The 26,757-nt window shown below is 35.6% G+C and overlaps 1 protein-coding gene across 1 annotated transcript in view; it reads right to left on the bottom strand.

The window, feature by feature from the left end:
- Positions 1-15,622: 15,622 nt before the first annotated feature.
- The window catches only part of LOC145692423 (uncharacterized), a 33,545-nt gene continuing 22,410 nt past the window's right edge, over positions 15,623-26,757 (bottom strand). The window contains exons 5-6 of the mRNA XM_081767730.1: positions 21,021-21,169; positions 15,623-15,875 (exon numbers count right to left, since the gene is read on the bottom strand). Coding sequence (XP_081623856.1) covers positions 15,713-15,875; positions 21,021-21,169 — 312 coding nt within the window. The 3' untranslated portion in view covers positions 15,623-15,712. The remainder of the gene's footprint in view (positions 15,876-21,020; positions 21,170-26,757) is intronic.

Below are 26,757 nucleotides of genomic sequence, written 5' to 3'. Positions count from 1 at the left end.
AGGAACGCAATATTCTGCAACAATGATGGTCTTTGCAGAAGGTTTCTAGATTGGAGAATAAAACTTAACACACTATAACGGACCACGTAAAATTGCCTAAAAGAGATTTTTGGTTTGATACAATTCAACGTCCCACACGCCTGCTACGCTAAAGGAGACGTGGACCTACTGATTATAGTGGAACCCGAACCATTTTGGTCGTTCAACTAATGTGTACCAGTTTATATAATTTTTCTAATATATATATCCGAACAATCCCTTTGATATTCTCTACTTGTCAGTACTATTAGGCATGTGTTTCATCGACCAACAGTCTATTCCATCGCACTTTGAAATAGGTATAACTTGTAGCATGCTGATATTCCATTTTTCACTACAGAAATTTCAATTTAAATAACGATTTTTCTTGCTAGTCTCAAGATCTGATTGGTATAGTTGCTATTGTACTGCATTAACTACTGCATTAGTTAAAATCATGCAAGTGCTCGCACGACCGTGTTTCATGACAAGTTTAACTCGCACAGTTTTTATGTGTTCCTGTGGGTAAGAGGGCTCTTAACTCTGAAGTGAAAACAAATATCTAAATTTTGGTTACGGAAATGAATTCGGGAGTAAATTCCAGTTCTATTTGATACCCCACATGACCTCCTTGCCATTTATCATATTTGACGACGATTCAATATGGCGCCTTTCAAGATGGCGGTCATGCACTGGAAGTACTCTCATATATAGATGATTTACCTTGGTTTACAATACTTAAGTCAGATATATCAAAAGCTTTTTCATTTTTGTGCTAAAAGGGTATTCTTGGACATTGCCTACAGGATTTCAAGATGGCGTCAGTGTAGCAGCTCAACGAAGCATTTGCGCATCGAGTGACTATTACTACGTTACTTAGCAGCTCGAACTGAATCTTGTCACAAATTTTCATCAAAATTCAACTCTCACGGTTTATGGACCTTCCTCGTTAGTAAAATTAAATTTTATTTTACGTGGCCTTCTTTGATTCGTGATGTGCATCAGTACGTGCTCTCATGGCATGAATGTCAGATTTCGAAACCACGTTTCGAAAAGCCCCAAGGTCTTTTGTCTTCTAAATATGTAATACAACCCCAGGGACATTTATACTGTGATTTGGTCGGTCCCTAAATCCCAAGCAATGACTATAGATACATAATGTTACTCGTGGATAACGCCTCCCGTTTTTTGCACTTAGTTCCATTACGTAATGCGACCAGTAGAATTATTATTAAATCAATGAAGGAGATATTTTGTCGCTTTGGTCATAGTTTTGCTTTATCCGCGGATCGGGCTAATTATTTTTGTAGCGAAGTGTTTCGTCATTTTCTCTTTGGACTAGGGATCAAACATATACGTAGTTCAGCTTACTTTGCGTCCGGAAACGCAACTAAAAAATATGTTCAGACGGTAAAGCATGCCTTAAGATGTTATTGCTCTGAGAATCAGACGGTATGGAGCAATTTCCTATATCCGATCCAACGTTTATGAACATTGTGAATTAAAGACATCACCATTTATTTGGGACGTGAAGCCCTAGATCCTTTATTAGTTAAATGGTCTGTAAAGGATTCCGACCTGAACTTACATAATTCAGTATAGGTATGGTCCGACGCCTTAAAAAATATGCATAGAGCTTGGGAAGATAGAAGTAATCTTTTCCTGCAGCGTAACAATCCAGTTACTTTCCAGATAGGCCAATTAGTTCTTTGGAAATCTCACTTTAAGTCGTCCATAACAGATAAAGTTAGTAAACCCTTGTCGCCTCTGTGGATTGGTCCTTATCGCATAGACTCCTTTGCTGGTCCGAATACTGTAATTCTTTTAGACGAAAGTAAAAATCGAAAATTTTCTTCTCATGTTAGCCAATTAAAAAGTACGAAATGCGTGAAACTACTGAGCCCGAATTGTAAATTTTGTGTAATATTTGAGGTTCTTACACTTATTATTTTTCCGGTGTAAGGGAGCTGTTTGTTTTTATAAAAAAATCCATGTTTGTTCGAATTTGTAAAGACTGGACAGTCTACACCTCTATTTGAGATATATATATATATCATCCTGCGCCTTATGGATATGAATCTCATCCTCTATGGAAGTAGTAGTGGTCCGCGTATATGCAGCCGAGTCAGCAAAAATTTTCTCGATTCTGATTGGCTGAGAGAGGTCACGTGACGTTAGGCCCCGCCCACGCGGGAAATTCAAATTTTCAGGTCACGTGGTATGACGTCATGAGTCACCCTGCGGGGAAATCCCTCATTCTCTTTTATGACCGGGATTTTTGAAATTTGTTCCCTTTTACGGGTAAGATGAGTGTTTATGATTGGTTGACAAATGTCACGTGATTTTAGACCCTGCGATATTTGAAATTCGTTCCCTTTTACGGTAAGATGAATGGTTTGGTACCACGATGCTGATTGGCTGATAGAGGTCACGTGACCTTAGGCTCAGGGATTTTTTTAAAAAATTCGTTCCCTTTTATGGGTAAGATGAGTGGTTTGGTACCTTGAATTTGCTTGGTTGATAGTGGTCACATGATCTTAGACCCTGGGATTTTGAAATTTGGGTATCCTCTTTGATGAGTACTTTGGTACTACGATACTGATTGGCTGATAGAGGTTACATGATCTTAGACCCGCTACACGGTGAACAGGTTACACGGTATGACGTCATGTTTTACCCTTGCGGGGAAATCCATTACTAATTCGTTTCCTTTTACGGGTAAGATAAGTGCTTTGGTACCTTGATTCTGATTGGATGATAGAGATCACGTGATTTTAGGTCCTAGTATTTTTGAAATTAGGGTGTCCTTTCTGATGTATACTTTGGTATCTCGATTCTGATTGGTTGATAGAGGTCACATGATTTTAGACCCGCCACACAGTGAACAGATTACATGGGAATACCCCTCACTCACTTGTTTTATTTTATGTGTAAGATGAGTGTTTTGGTACATCAATTTTGATTCGTTGATAGAAGTCACATGATCTTAGCCCCCCCTCCAGTCCATGAGGGAAATACAGAGCGATATGTCGGTGATCACCCTAGACCTGGATTTTAGAATTTTGTCCCCTTTTTATGGTTATCCTTAAAGTTCCCATGAAGGGTTCAACCTCCTCCTTAAATAACCCTTTTTTTGGTATCATGATATTGTACTGAAGTTTACCTTAAATATTATCGTTCTCTTTGACAGATAAGATGATTACCAGTTTTCTTACCTTGATGGAGAGACAGCTTGCCTTATACGTTTACGTATGGAGATCATGTCCATTAATTAGTTGCCTATGCCTCTGAAATTATACATTTAACAATGGTGAAAAGAGGGGTCCATCCTTGTCGCTTGTAGATTTCTTATAACACATTGTTGTGAGTTTAAGAGATTTTTTAAACGCTCAGTAAGCGCTTCATTAATGGAAACAGTGTTGCCAGATTTTTTCTTACCTAAACTGCTCCGATTCTTTTCGAAACGGTTCCGCAGAGTGCAAGAATTTTCAAACTAAAAATTTTCGAACTAAAAAAAATTTCAAAACTAAAAATTTTCGAACCAAAAAAAATTTCAAACAAAAAGTTTCAAACAAAATTTTCGAACTAAAAATTTTGAAACAAAAATTACAAAAAATTTTCGAACTAAAAATTTAAACAATTTTTTTTGAACAAAAAATTTTAAACTAAAAACTTTCGAACTAAATTTTCAGATCAAAAATTTTTCGAACAAAAAAATTTTCGAACAAAAAAAAATTTCAAAAAATTTCGAACCAATTTTTAAAAACAAGTTTCGAACTAAAGTTGTAAACCACATCTAAAAATTTTCAAATCCAAATTTTTCGAACTAAATTAAAAATCAAATTTTGGCACTAAAAAATTCTTTAATTATTTTTTCGAACAAAATCATGTAAACCAAATCTTGAATATATTTTCCACCTTAAATTTTCAAGATTACCATAATCTGAAAACAAGTGTTCAGGGTTTCAAGAAATAATAAAACATATTTTTTTTCAACTTGTTGTATTTTAACGAAAAGTATGTGCTCTTCCTATACATGTTTATTAACAATAAATACAGGATCTAGTTAATGAATATGTTGGACGTGTCATCATCTTCGAATGTTGTAGACGTATCCTGTAAAGAAAAAGAAGAAACGACGGATTACTTTATGAATTCCTTTTTTTTCTGAAACAATAAAAACGAGTCAATATTGATAAGAGAGAAATAAAACTTACTCGTAAAAGATGGATCTGTTTAGGCTCATCTTCCTCCTCGGGTACGAGATGACACCATTTCTTCCACTGATGGATGTTTATGAACTCTTCTGGGTACTGCATTTTTCTTGGTGTTGCTCCTTTATGGTCAAGATTTCCCCGTTGAATATGAGATTCTGCATTTCTTCCACTGATAGTGTTGGTGATGGTTTATGAACTCTTCTGGGTACTTCATTTTTTTCTTCTTGGTGTTGCTGCTTTATGGTCAAGGAGTGGAAAAAAGGAAAAGGAAAAAAGAAATTATGGCCTTATTGGGTGTTTACAGTTTTTTCTTCTTCATCTTCTTTTTCCAGTTCCATCTTCTGTTTTTTAACGTACCCGTACGGAACCGTATCATAAGAATTGAGTTCTTTAAATCGACGTTTTGTGTATCGGATGCTATACATTTTTTCTTCTTTGTGTGTGACGATGGTATGGTCTTTGGTCCTGCATATTTTATGTGGGATAGTGATGGTGACTTGTCCACGGCATTGATTTGTAATCATTTCTTTTAGCGTGTTGAAATTTAATTGTTGTCCTGCACCATAGTTTAATGTAAATCCTCTAATTTTACATATGTAGCTGGTGACGTTGGTATCTGGATTGTATATTTCTAGGCTGTAATTTTTCGGTCCTCCACTGACAAATGTCTTGATGTATGCTCGTGGTCCGTAAGACTCCATCTCATCCGATAAGCATCCCAAGTACGTTGAAGGTTCAATGGTTGGCTCCCCGGGCTTCTCCGTAAATATCACAGAATCCGTGTCGAAATATAAAACACGTTCCTGCAACATTTCCAGGTACTTGTACAGTTCCAGACGTGCCTGACATGTTGTAAATGCACCTAACACGACATTGGTGTTTCGGTTTTGAACAGGCACATGTTCATTGTTCTCCCAGAACGCATACAACATCGTATCATTGATGGGTACAATTTGATGGAGTTTAATGTCGGGGGAAGTGAGTTTTTCATAAAATTCTTCCGGCCGATCAATAATTGTGGTCTGGCTAATGTTTGATCTTTGCGAAAGTTTTCCCCAAAGAGCGTTAACACAAAGCTTAGATAAACTTCTTCGTGCAGGATTATTTTCAATTTTGGACGGATCCAATGCAATACCTTCACGCTCCAGGACGGTTTGTATGAATTTTGTTTTGTCTTCTTCGGTGACACAGGAACTGGGCCAGCCAGAAGCTTCCATTTTCGATTTCAAAAATGTATTGATATATTCCGTGAACAAGCCACCTGTTTTCGTGATGGGATCATATTGTTCAATGTCATAATCCCAAATTTCAAAGATTTCCACTGGTTGATATCCTAATTCTATTGCTTTCTGTATTTCATATGATACCCATGTTCCAGTGAGGCATCGCTCCTGATCGTTGTGCGTACACTTTGCTGTAGGGTCTGGGTTCATTTCTTCGGCACACGCAGCACACAGTGGAAAGAGTAGTTTCTTGTTACATCGGTAAGGCAGGAGACCATGATAAAGATGTTGACTTGGTAATATCGTCATTTTGATCAGACCATTGACTTTATTTATTGGTGGTATATTTTCATCACCCTGTAGATAAATTCTAGGATGTCCTACAGGGTATTTAGCACACTTATTTATGTAAGGATAAAGCGAGACAATATCGAAATATTTTATTACTTCTCCTGCTTTTTCGTCGACTTGGTGGTACAATTTCACGCAATTGGTCCTTCCTCCAAAAAGCTATCTCTTGGATTTAATGGTCTGCGGTTCATGTACGGGTGATTCTTCAGATACGTCGCCATTGCAGGATTTTGCTTTAAGAACTGATTAAATTCGCACTCCCACATTTCATGTACAATGTACCCCAATTCACGCAGTCTTGCATTTTTGCGTTGCGTTCGTTCATAACGGAATTCCATGGTGTCTTCTGGATTGCTGTAGATGGGCTGATTACGGCCTGTAGTAAAACATACTTTACACCCGTGATAAAAACAGCCGGCATGCTCGTAGACGTGCTCCTCTAACGTCTCAGGATCTTGGTAGTAGCCATCAACATGGAATCCCGCAATAAACACTTCTTTTTGTCGGGCCGCATGTAAGATTTGTTTTTCTTCGGTTTTTTCAATGTAGGCCAGCCATTGCATTGCAGCGATCGATTGGGTACTTCTCCATCGATAGCCATGTGCCGGTAGAATTCCAATGGTGTTGGGTTTAAGGAAATTCCGGCGGAATACTAAATTGGAAGCACTGGCAATCGTGATCGTCTCCAAGAAGGGATTCACTTTGGTTTCTGTTTCAAATGACGTCATAAACGAAACGCATGCTTGTCGCAGTACATTGACATCTTGAATACAATACTTGAGAATTTCTTTCTGAAAATCAAACGTGTCATTACGATGATCGTTGTACCAATGCATGAACTTGTTTCTGTCTTCGACGGCCACTTCATTTGCACCATAATACTTCGTTTCTGGAAGTGGTCCAATATACGATTGATTCTCCTTGGTGTTGAAGAAATGCGGGAAGTAGCCTTTGGTTGCGGGTAAATTGAACGCTTTTGACAATTTACTTAATGCCATAGGTACGAAGTTCAAAGAGTCAATGAACGTCAGATTATTCAACGTTAAACTCAGTATCTTGGTTCCATTTAATATGACGTCAGGTCTCCATTGGCATTGTTCTACCATGGTCTTTAGGATAAAATGTCCATCGTATCCCTTCGCGTTGTGCGCGACACAGAAAATCCTATTTATATTGGGACGACGTTCCCGCAAGTACTGGAGAAAATTATAAACTGGATCCTCTCCTTGGAAAATATGCTGGCGCTGACCACACGTACTGCAAGACTGCTGGATATTATTGTTTTCAACACATGCATAACATACTTGTTGTGCAACCAATAAATTTGGAATGTGTACATACGTATTATCGCCAATATTCGTGTCTTGCATAGATTCTATATCGTAAAAAATCAATAAGGCTTTCTTTGCGTGCATGAGTGAAGGAACACCAGGTTTCAAACATTGTCGATCAGGAAGCATAAAACATTGATGCGATCCCGGAACAATCTTCTTACAAACATTGCAAAAGATCTCATTACAATCATGAAGGCGTTGTCCAGTATGCACAAAGGAATATACTCTGTAGCATCTAGTACATTGCTTCACCATTTTGCATACAGGTTCCCCATGATGATATACAATATTACGATGATTGTTAAAACATTTTTCCCCATAAAATTGACGATTGCAGTCTTTGCATAATATCGGCGTTTGGTTCTTGTCGCATAGTGGTCTCTGTAAACATTTGGAGCATGTTACAGGACAATTTTTCACATGTCTGTTACGTTCACTATACTTTTTATGGCACGCCTCACAGTAGAACTTGGTTGCAAAACAAGCAGTTAAAGATTGGATGATGTCAAAGTGACCAGCCAAATAAATCAAATTTATGGGAGTGCGATTTTCATCGTTGGGCCCCTCGTACATGATGTCACGGCCTGTGAAACTAGTATACACAGTAATTTTATATTCTTTGAGGTATGCCTGGAATTGTCGAATTTCATTTACACTGGCACCATGATCCAAATTGACTCCTGCATTTGAACATAACGCATCAACTTCTTGGTCCACAATACATTTCGATTGATGTTGATACTGTGTATGTCGTTTTACATCTACATTCTTGTATTTTTTCAGGCCAATAGCAATAACAAGGGCGTACGCCAGGCACCTTGAATCTTGATTTTTTACTCGTACAATCCCTTTTTTGCAACGTCACAATTCTTCATTTTGAAGTACTCCTTGCCGCAAACCACTGCCATAGCCACGTGGAATATCCACACGATGAAAATGAACGGTAAATGGTTCGTGCAGGAGAAATGCATTGTTACTTTGTAAAACTCTTTCGAACGAGGCCCACATCGTTTCCAGTGTCAGGTTTCGGGCTTGGCGAAAACTCACCCAAAATGGTTTATTCGTGTTGTGTGGTGATATTACTGATAAACCAACCATCGGCTCATCATCGACATTGGCTAACAAATGGTCCAGCATCGCTTGGAAACTGTTATGTACATACTGTATGATATCGGTTCCTACGGGCGGTGCGTTGAATTGAATTTCGAGCATTCTACCCTCAATGTTAAATAGTCTATAATGACGAGTGATTTCATTGCGAACAGTAAAACCCGATTCGGCCATGGTTAATAAAAGGAGATAACAAACAAACAGGTACAATTGCGATAAATGTGTAAGGGAAAAAGGAATTGAGCAGCGTGAATTTACTACAAAAGAAAAGAAGAAAGAAAAATCTTAATCACCTGATAAACAGGAAATCATAACATTCATGATAAATAATTAACTAAGTAATTCATGTAAAGGTCCTGAGTTTGATTCCCTAGCGGTGGCGTTCAGAATCTCATTATTAAAGCACGTGTACTAGAAATCAAAGTTTTTTTTAAAAATAATTATGTTACTGAAGTGAGTGTTTTATTGTCGTCAAACTCGAGACCTTTACATCAGCATGTAACTGACCTATCATTCTATAGTGATAAAAAGAATGCATGAAATGAATGAATGTTTTAACAGTGCTGAGATGTGACAAAGTACGCGTAAGCATTTTTTTCCACTCACAACGACCTTTAAAATGATGCGTTTGCAAGTTGAAGAGATTCACCAAGCATTAACGTTACGCATACGTAATTGTCGAAACAAAATCTGTATAGTGTATTTTTTTTTATTATTGTGACTAAGCGGTTAGCGTACATGGTTCGGACGTGGAAGTCCCTGGTTCAATCCTCGGTGGGTTTGCTTTCCACGTCGGGGCATGTCAAGCCTTTTCTGTAATTTAATATTCTCACGCGTTATCATACATTCTTTTCAAAACTAAGCTAAATGGCTGACGTACACGCCTCATAATACATAAACGTACATAAATCGTCTATAATGACGAGTGATTTCATTGCGAACAGTAAAACCCGATTCGGCCATGGTTAAAAATGAAAACAAACAAACAGGTACAATTACGGTAAAACAAATATGTAATGGGAAAAAAGGAATTGTGCAGCGTGAATTTACTACAAAAGAAAAGAAGAAAGAAAAATCTTAACCACCTGATAAACAGGAAATCATAACATTCATGATAAATTCTTAACTAAGCAATTCATGTAAAGGTCCTGAGTTTGATTCCTGGCGGTGTCGTTCAGAATCTCCTTATGAAAGCACGTGTACTAGAAATCAAAGTTTTTTAAAAAAATATGTTACTGAAATGAGTGTTTTATTGCTGTCAAACTCGAGACCATTACATCAGCATGTAACTGACCTACCATTCTATAGTGATAAAAAGAATGCATGAATGAATGAATGTTTCAACAGTACTGAGATGTGACAAAGTACGCGTAAGCATTTTTTCTACTCACAACGACCTTTAAATGATGCGTTTGCAAGTTGAAGAGATTCACCGACCATTAACGTAACACATACGTAATTGTCGAAACAAAATCTGTATAGCGTAAATCTTTTAACCACATATTCATGCACTCTTTTTTATTTAAGCGGTTAGCGTACATGCTTCGGATGTGGAAGGCCCTGGTTCAATCCTCGGTGGGGTTTGCTTTCACACATCGGATCACTGTCAAGCCTTTTCTGAAATTTAATATTCTCACGCGTTATCATACATTCTTTTCAAAACTAAGTTAAATGATTGACGTACACACCTCTGGCCTTGGTTCAATCTCGGGCGGTTGCTCGAATATCACGTTAAGCTGAAGGGGACGCTAATGCTTTCAAAGGGAATCGAACCATATTATTCTCAGGCATCGTTTCTGAAATTTTGTAATGTATTCTTTTCAAAACTAAGCGTACACATTTTTTCTGGCCATGGTTCAATTCCCGACGGGTGCTCGCTAAAGGGACGCTAAACCATATCATTTATCGTGCTTACTTCTAATGTGTGGGGGTCCTGATTCGTACTCCCACTTTCCCATTCCACTAATTTCTTCATAGTCTAAATATTTCGTACTAAAAGTAAATCAGTGTATTCGTGATCCGCCCACAAATATAAAATAAAAATGATTTTCGAATCTTGTGTGAAAAATAAAATCTCACTGAACTTACCTCAAATTCAATGAACAAAAAGTCGGTGCAGTAAAGCTTCTTAAATGAAGACACTTTTAAAAAACAAACCTTCTCACTCGATAGTTGAGAGCGGTGTAGGATTTGAAAATGAAATTTAGATTTTTATTTAGGTCGCTGCGAAAACGATGTCATCATCAACCAATCAGAAACGAGGAAATTTATAAAATGACATCACAACGAACCAATCAAAACGCTCGCTGCTTTTGTCATGAATCACGAACCAAAACGATGTGTAACAATCGATCGTGACGTCATTCACGTTTCTCAATAGTTACAACATCTAGTATCGCAATTCCGATGCCAATTCCCTTCTGCCAGGATCATGTCACTACTTGCCGTAACTGTGACGACATTTCATTTTCCTCATATTCCATACGAGAATGTCAATGTTTGCTTTTTTCATGAATCATGCTGACACGTTCGTAGTAAAACAAAAGTAATGCGATCCGCTGACGTTTGCATTTTCAATCATATGTGCTTCTATGTCAACACAAAAAAAAAGTCTATCAGCATTTTATTTTAATCCACGAACGGATGCGTTACACTGTCAGATTTATTTTCTTAAAGTATATGTGTATCCTTTTCAAGAACCATGGTTCGAAACCCACCAAGTGCGATTAAAACCGAATTCATTCATAGCTAAGCGGTTAGCATACACATCTTTGGTTTGAAAGACCTGAGTTCGATTCCTGGAGAAACATTTCTTGGGATTTTTCTAAAACTTGGTTTAAATTTCTAGTTCGAAAATTTTAAAAGTTTAGTTCGATAAAAAGTTTGATTTGAAAATTTTTAGATGTGATTTACATCTTTAGTTCGAAACTTTTGTTTTTAAAAAATGTTTTAGTTCGACAAAATTTTGTTTCAATTTTTTTAGTTCGAAATTTTTTTGTTTAATTTTTTTAGTTTGAAATTTTTTGTAATTTTTGTTTCGAAATTTTTAGTTCGAAACTTTTGTTTGAAATTTTTGTTTCAAAATTTTTAGTAACAAACTTTTTTGGTTCGAAAATTTTTAGTTTTGAATTTTTTTTAGTTCGAAAAAATTTTAGTTTAAAATTTCTTGCACTCTGCGGAACCGTTTCGAAAAGAATCGGAGCAGTTTAGGTAAGAAAAAATCTGGCAACACTGTTTCCATTAATGAAGCGCTTACTGAGCGATAAATCGCTGAAACTCACAACAATGTGTTATAAGAAATCTACAAGCGACACCCCTCTTTCACCATTGTTACTTCCAGAGACATAGGCTACTAATTCAAGGACAGGATCTCCATCAAGGTAAGAAAGCTGGTAATCATCTTATCTGTCAAAGAGAATGATAATATTTAATGTAAACTTCAGTACAATATCATGATACCAAAAAAGGGTTATTTAAGGATGGGGTTGAACCCTCCATGGGAACTTTAAGGATAACCATAAAAAGGAACAAAATTCTAAAATCCAGGTCTAGGGTGGATCGTCGTCATAGCACTCTGAATGTCTAGCATTGGGGTGGGGGTGTAAAATTATGCGACTTCTATCAACCAATCAACATCGCGGTACCAAAGCAATCATCTTACCCGTAAAATGGAAACAAATGAATGAGGGGTTTTCCCACGTATTCTGTTCACCGTGTGACGGGTCTAAGATCATGTGACCTCTATCAACCAATCAGAATCGAGATACCAAAGTATACATCAGAAAGGACACCCTAATTTCAAAAATACTAGGACCTAAAATCACGTGATCTCTATCATCCAATCAGAATCAAGGTACCAAAGCACTTATCTTACCCGTAAAAGGAAACGAATTAGTAATGGATTTCCCCGCAAGGGTAAAACATGACGTCATACCATGTAACCTGTTCACCGTGTAGCGGGTCTAAGATCATGTAACCTCTATCAGCCAATCAGTATCGTAGTACCAAAGTACTCATCAAAGAGGATACCCAAATTTCAAAATCCCAGGGTCTAAGATCATGTGACCACTATCAACCAAGCAAATTCAAGGTACCAAACGACTCATCTTACCCATAAAAGGGAACGAATTTTTTAAAAAAAATCCCTGAGCCTAAGATCACGTGACCTCTATCAGCCAATCAGCATCGTGGTACCAAACCATTCATCTTACCGTAAAAGGGAACGAATTTCAAATATCGCAGGGTCTAAAATCACGTGACATTTGTCAACCAATCATAAACACTCATCTTACCCGTAAAAGGAACAAATTTCAAAAATCCCGGTCATAAAAGAGAATGAGGGATTTCCCCGCAGGGTGACTCATGACGTCATACCACGTGACCTGAAAATTTGAATTTCCCGCGTGGGCGGGGCCTAACGTCACGTGACCTCTCTCAGCCAATCAAAATCGAGAAAATTTTTGCTGACTCGGCTGCATATACGCGGACCACTACTACTATGGATATTTAATGTTTATTCAAGATTGTTATGTTTACATTCTATAACATGGTATAACTCTACTCTGGTTTTTGTATTTAGTAATGTTTTACTAAAACTACAATATATTTAATGATATGCTTAAATATATTTTGTCAATCTGGCTTTATATTATTTGGTGGCCCTTTCGTCATTTATTTATGGTTTGTTGTTTTGTCTTTTCATGCTTCATATTCATCTATCACCCTTACTAACAAAATCGTTTTCATTTCCATAAGTGTTTCATATTTCTGGTAGTTCAAAAAATGTTTCTTACATTTTTTTGAATTCCGGGGGGACCCACCATGTAGTGTATTCTACTTTAATATCTCTAAAAAGAAAAGTTTTTTTCATTCTGGTGTTCTATTGTTTTCGTGGCTGGATTGTACATTCTTTCCTTTTTATTTTTTAGTATTTTTTCTTTTATTTTTTTCTTTTATTATTTTCTCTTTCCATGTTTTATTTTTCTTCTTTGTAAAGTCATGTAACCATCAATTATGTAAGTCAAGAAGGTATGTTGTGGGTGTATGCCTGTGTACTTTCATATAAATAAATAAATAAATAAATAAATAAATCTATTGGTTAATTGTTCTGGTACTATTGTATAGAACATTACATGTCTGGCTCCGTGATTTGAATTCCTTCTGCCGTTTGTCAGATTGACTTCAAATCGGGTGCGTATTGGTTGGATTTTTTTAAGTGTAAAATTTGCCTTGCAATTCAATGGACAACGAGGGAATGGATCGAGGACAGAAGTGTTCAGTTATTTAGTTCTGTTGTATTTTTTTTAATTATAGTTTTTCACCTCAAGTGTTTTCTTTCTTTTTTTTAATATATGATATTTTGTGCTTGTGAAACTTCCTGCCAGAGTTCGCTCCCGAGTTGACCATTCGAAGTTGCTCTTTTCATATACAGGTAAAAGTAGTTTTGATTTAATGTGTAATTAAATTCAATTATTTTTGCTAATTTGATATTAACCTACTTTTACTAACGTGTTATATATATATATATATATATATATATATATATATATATATAGTGAGAGGTTAATTGAAATTGAAATTTGAGGATATATACTATATATTTACATGTTGTTCTATATGAGCTTCACTTATATATATATATTTTTGTTGTTTACTTGTTCTCTATTATCTCGTTAATAAATTGTTCAATGGTATACCTTTTAATTGAGGATAATGTTTCGATTTTGAAAAGCCTCTGATTTCTACTATATCTTCCTAAGGGGGGGTATACAATCTAATAACGTGCCTTTATGTATATGTTGTATATGCTCCTGCCATGGCGAGAGGAAGTATTGCATATTAATAAATTATCTAACTAGTGGTACAGTTCCTTCCTTCACTTCCAGTGGGGCATGTATGATACACTACATTCTGTAGTGAAGATATTTCAGACGGAATCAGGATTTTCTTTCAGTGTGGACTAGGTTATTTTATTTTCCTTTCTTCCTTCTTTTGTACTTCTTCTTATTATTCTTTTTTTAGGCTTCAGCTGGTTGACTCCCCTTGCTACGCTCCTGTCTCTTATTGATATAGTTAGAATACTATCCAAAACGAAACTTTAAAATAAAAGAAGAAAATTGTCGAAGAATACTATAGAAGGATATAAACATATACTGTATATCTGATTCTTAAAAATATACGAAGAGCATTCAAAAAGTTTTACACATCGGGACAAAACATTTTAATAGTTGTAATAATATCATGCAGCTTTGTATGCGTTTTTGTGTTCTTTAAGTATATATAAGCATTTTACTTAATGAATCCTCCATCAGCTCTGACACAATTAGCTTACTTTTCTTTGCATTATGTGAATGCATTTTGGTAAAACCCCGGGCGCTATTACATCAGTAATTCATACACACAATGAGTTCTTAGTCACTGACAAACTGCCAGTAATGAAGATAGGCTTTCAGACGACCAAACACGAAGAATTTGGATGGAGCCAGGTACATACTATAACGGGTTGATGAACCATTTCTCATCCCATATTTCTGATTTTCTGCTGTGTGTAATTAGCCGAGTAAATTTGTTTCTCGGCAGGTGTGGCACCCAACAGACGTAAAGTTTTCTGTAACCTAAAAAATTAATTAATGTTCGAGTATTACCGACAGATAATCCATTCGCTTCAACATGATGTCGTTCGGTTATACATTTATTAATATGGTCTTCCTTAAAATGGTTCAATCCAGTTTCTGATCTGCTGTACTGTGTTGAGCCACCAATGTGAATTCACAACTGCAGAACCTTTGTACCCATTACAAGATATTGCCGCTCCAATGTCCCATCCCTATATACACGATGACATTTGTGTCGAATAGATGTGCCTGAGTAATTGCCAATCTTGTATAGGGAAGCAATTGCCTATCGTTGGCAGATGCGGCTGTCTAGTTTGGGGAGCGGTGGCTCAATGGTAGAGCGTTCATCTATAATGCTAGCGGTCCCTGGTTCGATCCCAGCCTGCGATGTGAGGACTTCCTGGTGGACAAACACCGTGCTCATGGGCTTTCTCGGGGTTCTCCAGTTTCCTCTCACTTTCTTCATTCCATCATCTCATTCATTTCTCACCGTCTTCTCAACCTACCCGGCATAATCATGAGACGTAAAACTTAAAGATTTAATTTTTCTGGGGCTATCTACTTTATTTTCCATTGTAGACGTATTTATAAATAGAGGAAGAAAATTTGCTACACATCCTCCATTATGCAAACTTTTTCAACGCCGATTATATTTAAATGTGCCATTGCTGACGCAGAACAATATGAAAATATTGTTTTCTTTTTTCTGCGAGAATGTCTTACTTATTTGTTTACAAGAATTGAAACACAAAATATTTTCAAAAATTTAATTAAGATGTCACTTCTTAAGCCCAGTACATAATGTGAAACAGAAGGAATTAACTCCAGTCACTATTGTCTCAGTATTAATTTCCTTGATTAGCAAGAATTTCGTTGATGTCTCTCTTCAAACGTCTTTCTAGAACGTTGTTTATAACTGGTTTTAATAATCTAGAAATTTGACGAAAGGCAAATTGTACGATCCTTTGAAGCACCCTATCGCCAGAATTCAGTTTGTACTGAAGGTCCCTGCAAAAAGAGACGTAAAATATGAAATAAGTTGTTATGAAATTGAAAATTGTTTTATATAGGTTAAAAATAGTGAGTATTAAAGTATAAACATATATAATTTCTTTCCTCACGAGGTAGCAATTTCCAGCTTTAAATACACAATATTTGTTTTTGTATTTGATAGATAATCTTAGCATTTAAAACACATGTTATATTAAAGATATATTTGCTTCATGTTTGTCTCAAGAACAGTTAACTGTTTCATGACACATAACACATTTTTTTTAATAATGAACCATTTCTTTTACACTCGGAAACTAGGAGAAAATAACGCACGTAACAACAGTTTAATATAGGATATAGGCTCTGTTGATATAATACAGTACAGTGATCTATTTTGATTAATCGTCCTTTTATTTAGAGAGTACTACATCAGCCATTAAAACAAATCGGGCCTAGCTATAGGAATTACACTTTACAAGCCGAGAATGTGTGATCATGAATCAAAGTTGAGCGTTTTACAAAAAAAAGAAAGAAAAAAAGAAAAAAGAAAGAAAAAGAAAAAGAAAAAGAAAAAACATTAATCAATATTATTGATGCATTAGTGTGTAATCTAATGTTTCCAAGCGTAGTGTTCCTGTTTATGTATTGAATATTCATCAAATGTTAATAGTAAAACAAATGCGAACCTACAAAGAAATTCTGAAGAGTGTAATATTGAGACTTTTCACACAGAACAGTGGCATACTTCTAATGCACGTGCTTCTTGTGCTAGAGGTTCCTAGCTCTATGTGTTGCCAAATAACTTTGTGGTAGACACCAGTGTGTCAGCACCGGTGCCTTTTATCGATTTTTCCAGTTTCCTCCAAAATTCTCAATCCACCACCTCTATAACAAACATTCACTTACGTTTACGTTCTATCTCTTTTGGTTACAATAAAATAACATAACCGCAAAACGTTTTAGTGAAACTTAACTTCATTTAGCTTCAAATTTTAATTAAAACAAAAGAAAAAATATGAAATAAACAACTACATTATTTTCTTCTATACTCATGTTTCACCTTTTAATCATTTCATAACCATCATTAAACATTAAATGAAACTTCAAGTTGAACGTTGAACGCTTATACGTAATAGAGCAAAGAACACGGACGATGATAGAAAATGTATATTTTAAAACTTGTGTAATGGAAAGTCGGGAGAAAAATGAAAACACTTGGGAAACTCACAGTCGTCATGTTGTATGCAATAAATTTGCGTTGACATTAATAGAGCAGAGAACTTATCGCAACATAGTGGAGTAGTGTACCACAAGACTATTTCCTTTTATTTCGTTGATGTGTATGCAGTTACAAGAACATGAAATAAATGAAATTACTTTATATCATATATCCATTATATAACAACTGTAATAGTGACCAATGTACTTGAATTTCAACAGAGTAGAAAATCATTTAATTTTTTAAGAAACACAAAATCATATTTATTCTCAAACTGACAAGTGTTCATTATAATGAAAAAATACCCACAAAGTAAACATATGATAATACTCCTTGCGTTTTTTTATCGTGGTCAAACGTGAGTAATAGTTGTCAAACCTAGGTGCATTTAAGCTAAAATTTACACATAACAGATAACAGAACGTTGTGCACGCAACACCAATCTCTGCTCGACAAACACCGTGTGCGTGGGTTTTCTCGGGGTTCCCTCGTTTCCTCCCACTTTCTTCATTCCACCATTTCATTCATCTCTCATCATCACCGTCTCCTTTAGCCTAACCGGCATAACCGTGGGACGTAAAACTCAAAAATTTCATTTCATTTTCATTTCACCAATCTCTGCTCAATCGCACATCTTTCAGATTACAATATTGAGAAATACCTGCAGTACATTACAACTTCGTAACTTAATGTTAATAGGAACGATCTCAAGAATAGTTCTATGGAAGACAGTCTTCACCTGTGTAGACCGTGTTACATTATGAAGACCGTAACTTTGTAATAGTACGACCAATGCTTAAAATTTGTGTTGGCTACATTCGTTCAATATGCGAAACAACGTTGCTGCTCATAGGTCATGTAAATATGTGTACAAAAAAAATCACGTTGGAAGAATTATTATGATCAGAGATAGGTACATCTGGATTTATGATCCATGATATATACGTTGCTTAATTTACATTTATAATGTATATGTACTTTTAGTACGCCAATTTTTCTCAAGACACGTGCCAGAAAGTAAAATATCCATCACGAAATCAGTTGATTGGTAAATCGGACCGTACATTAAAGTCTCTGATAATTATTTGTTTAGATTAATCCACTACATTTCGTGCGGATCGAGATATCTTTCAACTCCCAGGTGTCGGCGATAGAGTAATGTGTCACAAGTGAGAGGAAATAATGTCCTGTCCTGGTAAAACAGCGAACAATTGAACATATTTCACCTATATATATTTCAGTTATCGGATATATGTGAACGTAGTATCATCATCTTGCAATCTAATGCCAATCATTACTTGCCAATAGCTGGTTTCATAAAATACGTTAGAATTCTGATTTTTTCCGGGTTTCTTATAGTCGGAATAAGCAGAAAGTACTCGTAATGTGACTTAACTGTTTTCGTAATGTATACGGTTCCTATTAGAAAATGCAAGAATTAATATTTTAACTTCATGAACCACATAGTTAGCGAAGATTGGTATTAGAATGCCATATATTAATCATGTCGTAGAATTTCTTATCATCATCATAAAATTGCAACACGTTAGTTTACAACAATTTATACATTTGGTAAAACTCGCTAAATTCTTTTAATTGGTCAATAATATATTGACGTTGTTGCATCTAATGTCATAAGAATAGATCATGGTTGAACTAGGTTATGTAGTGGGCCATTTAAGGTCGGTCATTCGCAAACACAGCTAATTAATATAAAGGAAATTCAGAAGCAAGATCAACAATAAACATGTACATGAGACAAAGTTGTCATTTTCACGATAGATTGGAATGGGAGAAGTAAGAAAGTTCTTTTTGTGTAATTACAGTGTAGCGTTACTCGAAAGTTAGGAAGGAAGGAAGTTGTTTTGTGTTATTACAATGTAACCCTACCCGAACGTTAAATGAAAAAATTAAGTTTACTTGTGGATGGGATCATTTGCCGGGACGGAAATCTTCCGGGGAAGGAGTAATGTTAGGAGGTCTAGCGAATGGTTAAGTCGAATCGCGAAATGTTGTCCTCGTTTTTTGTGAAGTCCCAAGGAGTTAATTTAAAACAAACTTGAGGACAATAGAATTGATTCTCTTCCTAATTTTCTTTCTATTTGACGCTTTAATTTTTAGAAGCTACGAGGATTAATCAACCTCTTTTAAGAAGGTCTAACTAGGAACATTGGTTAGTGAACATTGTTAAATTTTCAACCAATTTTCAATCAATTTTCAATTTCTTTATGGAATTGATTTATGTCCTCTAAAATGTTAAAAAGTACAATGTGTGTTTTTACTTGCTGAAACAATAGGATCATGTGAGAGTTTTAAAATTGATGACTTCTAACAAATTCACAATTTATTTAAAGATAATAATTTCTTCAATTTTGATAGATTAAAGTAAACTAATTATATCAGGTATTGCATAATTGCCTCGAGTTAATTATACGAGTTGTATTGTCGAGTAATTAAGTTATTCACGTTGAACAAGTCTTAGGAGGTACGAGACGAGTTCGTGATATGTCATTTTAGAAATATAATCTTGCTTACGATTACAAAATATGTTCCATTTACTTTATAATTTAATATTTCGTGTTGATGAAGATATATTAAATTAAATATTGCGGTGGGAATTTTTCAGTCTTTTCTACCTAATTATTCAAATGAAGTTTATACTTCACATTTAGCGAAGAGAAATATAGCTTTTGCTGCTATAAGCATATTCAGGGGTTTACCACTTGCACGCAAGTATACCCATGTGCATGTCTTTTAATTATTTTTTTACGAATATTAACACTGCAACTGTTCTATACCTAAGGTTTGGTAAATTAAAATCGTTATTATTATATGTAATCTCCTTGCCAATACAAGAAGTATTACATCGCTATGATATGTACGTCTGTTGACATACAGAAATGAAGTATATATATATATATGTATACGGAAGACGAATGAAAGATATCCAGTTTCACAGTTCTATTGTGTATTAACTACGGGTTGTATTGACCGTGTGTCTTCTTTGCTCATTTACAGGTATTGCGTTGTTCGAATATAGCATAGACACATTTTTTGATATCTTAGGAAGCGAATCTGTTAATGCTTATGGCTTTAAGATAAAGATCTGATAAGATCTGATGACATTTGGGGACTTCTTCAACAGTACGTCTCTTTAAAATATTTTAATACAAGTTATTTTTTAAAATTTTTAAATGTGTTTCCATCAATTATGGCCCCATTATTTATAATCAGTAAGTTTTAATAGAATGACGTACTTAATTTATTTCCACAAAAATATTATATTTCCAAATAATGGAACAATCATTTTAAGTATGACAAGCTATATGCAGTTTCAAAGAACTGTCTTTAGAGTTTTTAGAAATATCTTTAAAATTAAAAAAAATAGTAAACGAATTTTTTATGGATAATTTTATATCATAATGTATAGTTATATATATATACACTTAACATTAATATTATTATTAACATTAACATATTTTATACCATATATACATCTGTAACACCAATATTCTTCGTCTGCTTTCAAAATCCGGCATTTTTAAACTTTCTGCAAAGGTTTAATACGACAATAAGATTACTTATTACAAACACTATACCTTCATGAATGCTCTAAAATCACACTAATGTTATTTTAAAATTATAAATTATAAGTTACAGTCAATAATTAAGATGAAGAAATGGAAAACATTTACCTGAAACTACGTGTTATGAGACTTTACGAACAAGGAATAAGAGGGATGTACAGTTATACTGAATACACAGGAAAATACGGAAAAAGAAGACTTAATAGTTTTGTAACTATTAAAAGCAATATCTAATATCAATATGTTCTGAGACGTGAAAATAGTGAAATATATATATTAAAGGTTAATACAACTTTTTTTCAATTTCTACATAAATGAACAAAAAATTCATTTCATTAACTGAAAATTACTTACCCAAGGTGCAAATCGAGAGATTTAACTTTTCCAGTCTTTGCCTTCATATCAACCTCAGCTTTTATATTTACCGTTGTTTTTGGTGCTTTTATGACAAATGATGCGTTATATCCATAACTGATCACCACTATTTCAAGACGATAGTCGGCCTACAAAGTGGAAAAATGTATAAAATTTGTTATCGGAAGATTAGTGATAATCTATTCTAACTATTATGCTGGGTTCCGAATAAAAAATTATCTTGGAACGATAATTCAAATTGAATTGCATTATCACAGATAAAAGGATGGTTGTAGGTGATTGTAACCGGATGAAACTTTGAACTCTATACCATTAGGCGAAGTGACATTTATAAAATAGGAGTGTAAATATGTAGTAAATCACTGTCCAATAAATTAATTTAAATTATATAGTTACACTGAACTTACTTATTAAATATAAAATTGATATTACGAAAGTTTACTTCAAGAATGTGAAGATGTGTAAACTAAAGCCGATTGCGGGTATCCAGGAATACGAATCTATTAACTCGCTAAGATTTGCCATGGTATCACGATTGTTGAAGCATGTATTTTGCTCTCGGCGTAAACATATTGAAGTGGATGTGAGTGTAGGTGTATCTGTAAGTGTGTATGAATTGCTTTATTTCTCGGAAGCTATTAGCTAGATCTAAACCAAATTTGGAGGCAAGTAATTCATTGTGTACAGAATAAAGAGAACAGCCTATAATCGGCAATAGAAGCAGTGATAAACAGAATGCACACCGAGGGTCTCGAAGGTCGATTGACTTTCCTTGATTACTTTTTAACTTTGTTAGAAAAATGTGCTCAAATCTGAACAGGTATTCTTAATACGGTGTGTGCAATATATGAAATCCTTTATAGATTTAATAGGAAAATATTACAGAAAAGAAAGATATCAAAGAACAGAGTCAGTGTTGGTGTATTTTCATCTAATTACACTGGTCGGCAAAATGAAACTTTTTTCGCTCCCACGAACGAAGGTAGGTGATTCCTATAGATTTTGAGCTCCTGAGTTCGAATCCGTAACCCGTTTTACCAGGACGTACCAGTTTTCAGGAAGGAGGGAGAGTCTTTCAATATCCGCCCAAAGATGCTATTCTCCATCCATAATAATTTGCACGTTATAATTTAAATATCAATATAAATTATGCAGATAAAATTGCATAAAAAGTTAAAGTTTAACACTTATGTGTCACTTGGTTTTCCTACTCCTCTTGTAATTATTACAGGGTGTCTCCTGTGTCACATTCCAACAGAAGGCTTCCAACATATTCACACTACATTTACTACTGTAGCGCCTCTCCAAGGTAGCTATTTGCTGGTGAAACCTTTCCCCCTGTTTGTCCGAGACCTTCCCTAAGCTGTACATTTCAGGAGAGAAGTCTAGGTGGCAATGCAGGAAGTGAAACTTTAGAGATATATTACATCCCATGTTACGAAATGAAGTAATTAACCTTCCCACAATGTCTTTATAATCAGGTGACTTACGATTCCCTAGAAAGTTACTGCTCACTTCTCGAAAGGCCTCCGAAGCCTTACTTTCCACTTCATTAAGCGTAGAAGAAATTGTAGTATCGTTGAAAACGTCTCGATTTGAGGTCCCGTAGAAACACCTTCTTTCACCTTGGCCTCGCTGAGTCTTGGAAATAGTTTTCTGAGATAATTAAATGCTTCCCCATCCCGGTTCAGGGCCTTGACGAAGACCTTCATGAGCCCTAATTTGATATGAAGGGATGGTAAGAATATTTTCTCCTGATCCACAAGACGTTCATTAGCCACGTTCATCTCCCCTGGGACCAGTTGTTTGTTTGGCGGCCATTTTGTGATGGTGTACTGATCTTTGCTTGACTATTCCAATGATACAAGAAGCAGCAGTGCTTTGTTTAACCTCCTTACAAACCGGTGAGGATGGCAATAACCTTAAGGTCAGCGCATACAGACCACTGGAACTGTTCGTACTTTATTTTCTGCAATAGGTTTCGAATGTTCTCGTATGTTTCTTTCACATGTACAGCACGAGCAATAGGGATGGCTGGGTTTCCATTGGCATTGTGTAGTAGCACTGCCTTGAGTCTTATCCTAGAGGAATCTACGAATAGCCTTTAATCTTCAGTGTTGTACTCCCTTAAGTTGTCCCTTAAGCGATGGAATGTCACTGCAATACACCAAATCAGCATCCTTTGTAAAATTATGAACTAGGCTCACCTCTCTTTTCCTACACATCCATATATTCACATCTTGGTTTAGTATATTCCATTGTTGAAGTCGTGATCCAAGCAACAAGGTCTTAGACTTGGGAAGGTTTAAGTCTCTGATCAGATAATTAGCTCTTCCTGACTTATCACATGTGATTCATTAGTGTCAGGCACTGGAGCGTAATTGGGATCTGACTGTGTACGCGAAGATTATGCAACATCCTCACAAGCAGCAGGTTCTTCATCGGATGAAACACTGCACAGGGTGTATGAGTCTGGTGGTACGGGTACAGGCAGACAAACATCATGTTTCACAGGTCTCCTCGCGGAATCCAAGTTATATACTGTATTTTATGCTTCATGTTTTTGAGAAACCTTTTATATTTGTCAGGAAGAAGTAACAGTCTGAAACATGATCACAGCGCTCACGCCAAACAATGGGTACGGCAAACGGAATCGATTTATGTGTACCTTTCAACCATCCTGAGGGAGTATGCGCATACGAGTTACACCTTTGTTTCGGAGCCCAAACACGATCCTGGTCGCCGATTTTACACCCGAAATACAGATGGTAGGCTGTCTTCAGGAACTGTGACAATGGCCTACTTTGTCCTTTAAAAATCACTTCCTCATATATGTAGCAGAATGAATCTGTCGAATTGTTGCAAGTTCTCTGCATGATCGTTTAACACAAAAGTCAGTATTTCACGCAAAATTATTTTTCACCTACGGTATACACAGACACAGCGTAACACCACCTTCTAATACGAAGATCAACTCTAAACTGAAATATTTGTTTCACGCGACAACGTGCTGTATGTCGTGGCGCCTTTTTCAACAATCTGTCTGTCCTCTAGACAAAATGGAGACGACGAATGGTCGCAAGTTGATTATGAAACCTTTCTCCGTCAATAACAATTAGATTTTATTGTATGCAGTGTGGAATAGATCTTTGTTACCCACGGGGAGAGGGTACGTTTCCGGGGGGTCGTGAGCTAGACAAAAGAATGTTATTAAGATATAGCCTAGTAACAGTTCTTGGATTAAGATAAAAATTCAGAATTATGTATTCCAAACAAGGAAAACACATATTAAATACGAAAAAGACGGTTTTTCTGTCAATTATGGAAACAGCACCCCGCCAGAAAAAAAAACATACGTGCTGGAACTTTCTCGATGAGATATTCCTAATCAGCTTCTTGAAATCTAACCGGTACACCCTTCCAGCCTCGTAAAAATTCAGAAATACGCATTCCAAACACGAAAAATACATATTAAATACGAAATTACGATTTTTCTGTCAATTAGGGAAACAGCACCCCGCCCGAAATCCTTACGTGCTGGAACGTTCTCGATGAGATATTCCTAATCAGCGTCTCGAAATCAATCCGGTACACCCTTTCACCTCGTGGGGAGATTTTGATGCCTACGAGTGTTATAATAGATTTCATATGTAGTTACTATTAAGAAATAAATACAAATTATATGTTTCTCTCCTTGTATTTAGCAGATATTTTAAGTATTCAGATCAATCATGTACATGCTTTTAATTTTTCAAGCATTTGATATGTACATCAACAACTCATTCAAAGTAAGTTGCAAGAAATGTATCCAGACTAGTTCACTAGAGAGGACAAAACTCCAACTTCTGTTTGACAGGAATCGCAAGAAAACGCATGTGTAAATTATTTCAATAACGATTCGTTGATATCGAGTGTGACACGTTGGATTGGGACTTAAAGACGACATCCTAGAGCCATCATTCAGAGGGCAGCATGACACGTTATTGACAAATTATTAACAAAGACCTTAATAGTCAATAACCGAAATTTAAAATAGGATTGACATTTTATTATCATCAAACTAATATTAATACAAGTAACAATACAAAGGAAAACAAGTTAAAATAGTCGAGGATTTCTGATGTAATTCTCTGCTACAAACGTCTTCTGTAGATATCTTCTAAGGCGAGTCTTATTTTGTACACAATTTCCATAGTTGTTATTTAATTTATGAATACTACTAGTAGAAAAGTAAACAGTAGATGATGTGAGGTAACTTGCTTTACAAAAGGTTTTCCTAAAATGATACGTTACAACAGTAGTAGCAGCGGTTGAAGTAGGATGGTAGATATTATTAGTAACAGAAGTGCGATGATGAATGATGTGAAGTTTATTATTGTTGATCCAAATGGGCTGTTAAAATCAATAGCGAAGGAAAGTACGATCCTAGAACAGTAAGGTACACAACGTAAGTGAACCAGCTCCTATTCTCCCCAAGTTGATAAGCATATCTATCTCCACGAAAACATAAGTAAGTATCTACCATTCACATATGATGCGATATGCCTTTGCTTTCATATCCAAGTAATTCATTTGTATTTCATATTTACTTTATACTATTAAGTTTTACTTCCTATATTCATTTTAATATATATATTTCAGATTCGAAGAAGACACATTTGCATTTCTTTAGACAGCCTTACAGAATGTCGAGAAAAATCTGAATACCTGTATACCTGTACGTAATTCCTTTCTATATATACACATACTCGCTTCGATACAAATGAATCTTCGTGGTTTTCGTTTTAACGTATACCTCACCACAATACATCCGTTACCGGTACTTCCTGACCTGACCTACACTTTAAGAGATCTATTTCAAGGATAGACTTATTCAGTGATAATTAGAAACGTACCATCAAGTCAAAATGCATACTACAATACTTATCGAAATACGGAAGTCTATCACCTCTTATTGCATGCTTAATACTGACAATTTTGATAAAATTATGTGTATGGAGATTAAGTCATGTACGAAAGCTTCGGTGGTGTTGAGGGAATGGAACCCTCAAGGGCATTTATTCCGAAGTTGGTCGTCCGCCTAGTTTTTGGCTAAAAGCAAAATAGTTTGTTCCTTTCTGTACCAAAGTTTAATATTTAATTCACGCAGTATTGCCGAGTAAGTGTTAGGGAATGAAGGCGTGTTAGAACCCTGCAGGGCATGCTGTTTTCTGTTTTTTTGTTACAGCTGAATGGAAGTGGAACCTGTGTTCTAGAACCTTGCTGTCATGTTTTTGTGTCACTTACCGTTAAACTGAAAATTGTAACTTTGTCCATGTTTTTATTTACAGTTATTTACTTACCACATTTTCTACAATTTATTTTTAGATTTATTAAGAGATGATGTTTTACTTTTAATAGATTTTCCTTATTATCACCTTACTGTTTCACAAACTGTAATAATGTTACCTCATATCCAGTTCTGCGTGTCTGTATACCTGCAGCCATGTTTACCAAACATATTCTCATTACATTTCCACAATTCTACCATGCAGTAACCTTGCGCCAAGTAGTTACCTCCGCTTGCCGAATAGTTCCAAGTTCAGAACCGCTTATATTGAATATAAGCAAAACCTTTTCTACTCTTCCCGGTATAGTTTCAAACTTTTGCTAGAAACGGACGAACAACTTTGAAGCTTAACCCCACTCAAGCCTAATAAATTAAACTATAATTGTG

The sequence above is a fragment of the Thermobia domestica genome, chromosome 8 (assembly GCF_964235325.1).
Source record: "Thermobia domestica chromosome 8, izTheDome1.hap1.1, whole genome shotgun sequence".
NCBI lineage: Eukaryota > Metazoa > Arthropoda > Insecta > Zygentoma > Lepismatidae > Thermobia > Thermobia domestica.
This window is presented reverse-complemented; position numbering and strand designations above follow the sequence as displayed.